Below are 7,021 nucleotides of genomic sequence, written 5' to 3' on the forward strand. Positions count from 1 at the left end.
CATAGAGACAGTTATCCTCCAACCTCCTGACAGATGGCTCTCGAATGCCTGAATAACCCACTACCAGTCACTATTACTCAACCCTGAACGTATCACCTTCAGGAATGCGACATCACTAAACCCAGCCACCCTGCTCCCCAATTTGGAACCTACTGTTTGTGTACCTCATGACTGCCATCAGATACTGGCTGAATACCATGGAACCAGGGGAGATTTGACTGATTGCCAGCTTCATGATGTAGATCATACCTAGTTCACGGATGGCAGCAGTTTCCTCAAAGAAGGTGAGCGCAAGGCAGGGACAGCTGTGGTAGATGGACAGACTATTATATGGGCACAGGCACTGCCACCAGGGACCTCTGCTCAAAAAGCAGAGCTAATAGCCCTTACCAAGGCCTTGGAACTAGCAAAAGGACAAAAAGTAAACATCTATACAGACATTCGCTATGCGTTTGCAACTGCCCACATTCACAGGGAAACTTATAAAAGGAGGGGATTACTAACCTCAGCTGGAAAAGAGATTTAAAGTAAGACTCAAATCCTGGCATTATTGAGGGCCCTCTTCCTGCCAAAGAAGGTGAGCACTGTTCATTGCCCAGGGCATCAAAAGGGCAATGATACCATTTCCAAGGGAAACTGTAGCGAGCTGCATGGAATCACACCTGATGGAGATGTATAATCAACTCCTATGGCTAAAGTCTGACTTCTGCCTGATCACGCAATGATCATCAGCTGCTTGCATATGCGTGAACCTACGGGCAGTGCCCACCTGGCAATCCAGGATTGGCAGCCCATGCCTACTTAAGGGCTGGGAGAGAGAAGAGAGAGAGAGTGGAAGAAGGGAAGAGGGAGAGAAAGTGAATAAAGGCCTGGAATAAACTGCAGTGAGAAGAGCTCCGGTGGTCGCGTCATCCTTTCTGGATGAGGGCTGGACGCTACAGGAAACCGGATGGCCAATGAGACGGCTAAAAAGGCCGCGTTGAACTCAGAAATATTAACCCTGGCAGAGGCAGCTCCCTCCACAGAAGATTACTTCCAATATTCCGCCCAGGATCTAGAGACTATCCAGAAACTTAATGTGGACTTTGATGAACAACAAAAAGCTTGGAAATACCAGGAAAATCGTGTTACCCAAGAAAGATGCCTTTGAGCTGGTCACCCAAATGCATCGATGGAGTCATTTAGGACACAAAAAGATTAAATCTCTAATGAAAAAGACAGATTTTTATATTCCAGGTCTTAACTCCCTCATACAGCAGGCAATGTCAACTTGCTTCCCCTGCACCAAAGTAAATGCAGGGCATCAAAATGCCCCGGAGAGCATAAGAATAAGGGGAGACCGACCTGGTACTCATTGGGAAGTAGACTTCACTGACAAACCGGGAAAATATGGTAATAAATATCTCCTAGTTTTTATAGACACCTCTGGTTGGACAGAAGCTTTTCCCACCAAACAAGAGACGGCTCAGTTGGTAAAGAAGATACCCCTAACGCCAGGTACTTGGTTCCCGATTCAGGAAGATGGTGGGCTTGTAATATGGGCCTGACGCCTTGTGTAGCAACTTTGGTTTTTGATAACTCCAAGGATTACTGTGTGCTCATTCAACTAGTACTTAGGGTCTTTTATGATCCCACTGACACATTTGAAGATGAATTTGATGAGCACCTGAACCACTGTCAGCGGGAGCCTATCTCCCTGACTCTAGCAGTAATCTTAGGCCTTGGAGTTGCAGCCGGTGTCAGCACTGGTGTTGCTGCTCTGGTGGAGGCTCCCCAATATTATAATGCATTAAGGATAGCCATGAATGAAGACTTAAAAGCCCTAGAACAGTCCATCTCTAAGCTTGAAGAGTTGATGACCTCATTCTCTGAGGTGGTGTTACAGAATAGGTGTGGATTAGACTTGTTTCTCCAAGAAGGAGGACTCTGTGCTGCCCTAAAAGAACAATGTTGTGGGGCTGGAGAGATGGCTCAGCGGTTAAGAGCATTGCCTGCTCTTCCAAAGGTCCTGAGTTCAATTCCCAGCAACCACATGGTGGCTCACAACCATCTGTGGTGGGGTCTGGTGCCCTCTTCTGGCTTTCAGACATACACACAGACAGAATATTGTATACTCAATAAATAAATATATTTAAAAAAATATATTTTACATAGATCACTCTGGTGTAATCAAGGATTCCATGGCTAATCTCATGGTTAGATAAACGACAGCGGGACAGAGAGGCACAGCAAGGCTGGTATGAAGGATGGTTTAGTAGCTCCCCCTGGCTCACAACCCTCATCTCCACTATCACTGGTCCCTTAATCATTCTGCTGCTTCTTTTAACCTTTGGACCCTGCATCTTCAACCGACTCCTGATGTTCGTGAACAGCTTAGCGTTACTCAAGCTTTAATATTAACCCAGCAATACCAGACCCTTAGGAGAGATTCCAAAAAAAAAATAAATAAATAAAAAATAAAAAAATCCCAAGATTGGGATATGACCCAATCAAAGGGGGCGGGGGTAAAAGACTCTGGCTGGGCCACATCAGCTAAACCGCCCCTAATCCTCCTCTGGGAACCAGGAACCTGATAATCACCCACACATGCACTAGCAGCTTTGGGTACTTTCCCCCAGAATTTTCTATCCCTTTTGTAGGTTTTCCTCAATAGACTTAGGCCCTGAAACTGGGGTAAAACAACATACAGATGTTTCTCCTTGTTCAACCAACCCAGTGATCACCATAGCAACCACCCATCAGTTAGATGACCACTGAGCTGGTCACAGTGGCTAACAAACGACTTCAGCACTCCCCCTTTTTTTTCTTTTTGTTCTGCGGTTTTTCTCTTTAAAAGAAGCCTGTGGTAGTTCTTCGAGGTCCTTCACCTGCTGAGGGACCTCTAGCATCAGAATAAAAGTTCCTCTTGCTATTGCATCAACTGAGGTGTGAGTGGTCTCTTGGAGTGACTCTACCCTGGTGATTGGACTCCAGGGTCCAAAACCACCTAAACTATGTCTTCAGCCCCAAAGGTTTTAAGCTATTTTGAATAAAATGTATATAAAATTTTCACTTGCTTTAAAAAATAATATGCATGTAGAGCATATAGTTTTATGAGCTATGATGGCCTTTGGGGACATAATATGAAATAATAAAACTTCACCAGCAGTTACTCCCTACGTCAGAACTTCAATTTTCCATGTTTATGGGATAGCTATGACATAGCTCTGTCAAAAATGGAGCCATACTTAGAATGAAAACATCAGTCATAGCTCAGTGTGGTGGTGCATGCTTGTAATTCCAGCACCAAGGAAGCTAAAAACAGGAAGGTTGCTGCAAGCTCAAGGCCAACCTGGGATATATAGTTTAAGGATAGCTGGGCTCCAGAATGATACCTTAGCTCAAAAAATAAAACAAAGTGTAGCTAATTAAGAGCACAGAGAAAGGAGTTAGGTGCAGTGATAAATACCTGTCGCCCAGGGCTAGGGAAGTGAAAGTAGGAGTATCTGAAGTTCATGGTTAAACTGGACTGTGTGAGATCCTGCCAAAACAAAGCAAGCAAACAAGCCAGGAAGCAAGTAAGTAAGCAAGCAAGTGAGAAAGAAGGGGGAGGGGGAGGGAGGGAAAAGGGAGAAAAGTGGTGGCAGCAGGGAGGCTATGCCAGAATCTCTCTTTTGGACAAGGTAAAGGAGTAGCTCATTCCTAAATCTGCGTAGTCTAACAGGAAGACAAAGATTCATCTATTGCTATGAGAGTGAAGAAAAACATACTCTAAAGAATGCTGTAAGCAAGTCAAGCAGTGTGGCATACACCTTTGATCCAGCATTAGGGGTATAAGGAAAGTGGGCCTCATTGAATTAAAGGCCAGCCTGGTCTACAGATTGGGTTCTAGGACACCCAGGTCTACACAGAGAAATACTGTCTCAAAACAAAAACGGAAAGAATACTGCAGACTTACATATGTGAAAGAAATCTAAGTGCAGTCAATAAATAATGGGAGAGACAATGCTTCAACTAAACATTTTTCACTGCAAAGTGGAACTTCCAGTGCCAAGGATGGGTTACTTCTAATTGAACCATTGGCCAAAGAGGCCCGAGGGAAATCTGAAAACCACAGGTCATTGCCAAAGCTATCGGTTCCTCTGAAACCCGATGGTAAAGCCCTACTATTGAAGACAACACGTATCCCATCACTGAACATGGTGACCACCTAGAGCCTTTATCCCCGCTGACTAGTGCTCCTCATCTTAGAAGGTACTCTGCATGGTACCAAAGGACAAAGCTAAACACCAACTGAGCTACAAACCCTGAGGATACAGTGGTGACCTGCATGTTCCACTGGTACAATAGTGGCACAGATGTTGTGGGAGTAGCCTACCACTGCCTGAACAGATTTACTGCTCACTCCCTGAGTCCTAATTAGAAACCTGTGGCTGACCTGAAACTGGATAAATAATGGGCAAGGGGAGAACCAAATACTACTGTTCTCCTAAAAGAACTTAGCAATAAAATGACCCTTAATGACATTTTGCTATACCTATATGTCAGTATTTCATTTGATCGCCATTAAAAAAGCTTCCTCCTGCAATAGATGGGAATTAGTACAAGGACTACAAATAACCAATGTGTAGAGAGAAAGATTTTGGAACACTCAGTCCAAAATAGGACACATCCATTAAACTGCTTCCTTTGATGTTCCGGGATATATACAGAAGAAGTGGAAAAACTGTAGAAGTCAGAGGTAATGGATAACTCAAAGGAGTCAGTGATATCAGACACAATAGGTCAATAATGAGGCATTTGAGGTTCAGCCCCAAGTTCCTCTTCAAGGTTCAGATCGGATACTACAGGAAGTGAAATGAACGTTTTTCTTCATTGTTTTTGAGGGAGAGTGAATCCTCTGACTCCATGCTGTTCTAAACAAGCCTCGTTATTCTTTTGTCTCTATTATAATTCTCCTGTCCTAATTCTAATTCCTCCTAGCTTCTCCTCTAGCCTAAAACCTCTCTTTTTACAGGAGGCTTGGAGCAACAAAAAAATTTACAAAAGTTAACCTCTCAATTGTCAAAAGCACATTCCTAGGGTAAGCAGTAGGTAGCTGAGCCATGTTACCATGGCAACACAAGATTCTAAAGTTACAGGAGTAAGACTGTAATCAGCAAAGTGGCACAGTGTCCGTAGGTCTTTTATCAGCTAGACTTGGCAAGCGAAGAATTGACATGCTTTTCTTAGGGTGCTTTGTGTAGCAACCTTGCTTGGACACCTGTGACTCTGACCTGTGCATAGCTGTAAAGTTTTCAACTTATTATCTATTTACAAGAAGCCTTTAGTCTAATTTATACTTGCTCTGAGGTAAAAGTGAGCTAATTGTGTGCAATCAGTCTGAGCGAAAAGAACAAAGCAGGCTTTTAAGTATCTACAATTCTTGTGGGACAAATAGATCTAGTTATGAAGCATGTTCTAATATATTTTCTATATTTCAATATTATATAATAAATGAAAAGTCATCTTCCTGACCACCCACAATAAAATTGAGATGTGATCATGAGATTACATGTACACATCACATGAGAATACACACTACAATCCAGGTGGTATTGGGGAGACATCAAGATGCTTTGGCAAATGTGAATAACAGTTTCCAGAGTTGATGGTCCAGCAGGCCTTGCCTGAACAGGATTAATCTCCACCAGAGAACCCCTCCTCTGCTGGGTTGACTACATACCACTTTTCATCTGCAGTAACTCTCACGGCTTCTGACAGTCTGACATACATGTTTACAGAGACCATGACAGCATGTACATGCACAAGTCCAAACCACACAGGGTCCATTGAAGGATAAGAACAAACTCCATTTTGAGAAAGAACTCCATTTTAGACAGGACCTAACTAAGGGGGTGACAGCCCAGCAAAGTCATAAGCATTCCCAAGAAACTGTGCCTACCCTGGTCAAAGTGACCCAGCAGGCTATCCAAACAACATCTGCTTGCTTCAAACCTCCTTGTAGGTCCTGATTAACCACTGTTTTGACTGTTTTGAAATTCCCCTGTACCCCAACCAACAAATTCAAAAGTTGTATACTTTTATCCAATCCCAAAATGCCAAGGTTTGTGCTACCCTGCCTTGCAGTTGGTGTGTTGGATAGTTGTCCGAGTGAGCGAACTTGTAATCAATAAAACCCAGTGCATTCAATGCTGGCTCTGTGATGGTCTTTGGGGGCCCCATGACATGGGCATAACACCAGGGCTAAGAGGGAGAAGAAGACGGAAGCTCCTATTCCAAAGATAGAAGCTATTACCAATTGACAATTGCCTGGAAAGAGAAAGTTAACTTTCTCCAAAGGGGTCTCTTGCTGAATATATATATATATATTCCACATCAGGGCAAACCTCAACACACAACAGTAGATGGCCAAGACAAAATGAACTCAAAGGTATTTCTGCAACTATTTTTTTTTTTACTTTGTTTGGGCATTTTTTGAATCTTACCAGTCTTTTGCTATGCATTATGGTTTTTGATTTTATATTTTTATGGGGTTTGTATTGTGTGCTTCTTGAGCTTTTGATTGGTTTTTATTCTATTTTTTTATTTGTTTTTTGTAGTTTGTGGGGTTTTTGTTTGTTTGTTTTTTTGGCCTGTTTTCTAAAGAGAAAGATAAAAAAAGAAAGTATGGAATTGGGTGGGTAGGGGAGTGGGGAGGATATAGAAGGTGAGGGAAAGGAACCATAATCAGAATATACTGTATAAAAATTATTTTCCATTAAATACTGAAAAAAGAATATTGTGGATATAATTATCTAATGATGATATTTACTATCCAACTAGGTTTTTTAATGTAAAAATATTTATTATTTATCTGTGCATAGATCACAGCCCAAGTGTGAAAATTAGAGTAAAATCTACAGCAATTTCTCCTTCCACTATGTAGTTGAAAAACAAATTCAGACAGACTATCAGGGTTGGTGGCAAGTGCCATCTTAGGCCCTTTGTAGCTTAGGGATTTTGTTTGTTTTGCTTTTTTTTTTTTTTTTTTTTTTTTTTT

General features: G+C 42.2%; 1 protein-coding gene across 1 annotated transcript in view; it reads right to left on the reverse strand.

Annotated features, from left to right (window-relative positions):
• Pp2d1 (protein phosphatase 2C like domain containing 1) overlaps nt 1-7,021 on the reverse strand; it is a 34,225-nt gene that overhangs the window by 7,754 nt on the left and 19,450 nt on the right. Inside the window, exon 2 of the mRNA XM_050165109.1 lies at nt 165-305. Coding sequence (XP_050021066.1) covers nt 165-305 — 141 coding nt within the window. The remainder of the gene's footprint in view (nt 1-164; nt 306-7,021) is intronic.

This window comes from Alexandromys fortis, unplaced genomic scaffold (genome assembly GCF_014885135.2).
Source record: "Alexandromys fortis isolate MF-2015 unplaced genomic scaffold, M_Fortis_MF-2015_v1.1 scaffold_121, whole genome shotgun sequence".
In the NCBI taxonomy this organism is placed as follows: domain Eukaryota; kingdom Metazoa; phylum Chordata; class Mammalia; order Rodentia; family Cricetidae; genus Alexandromys; species Alexandromys fortis.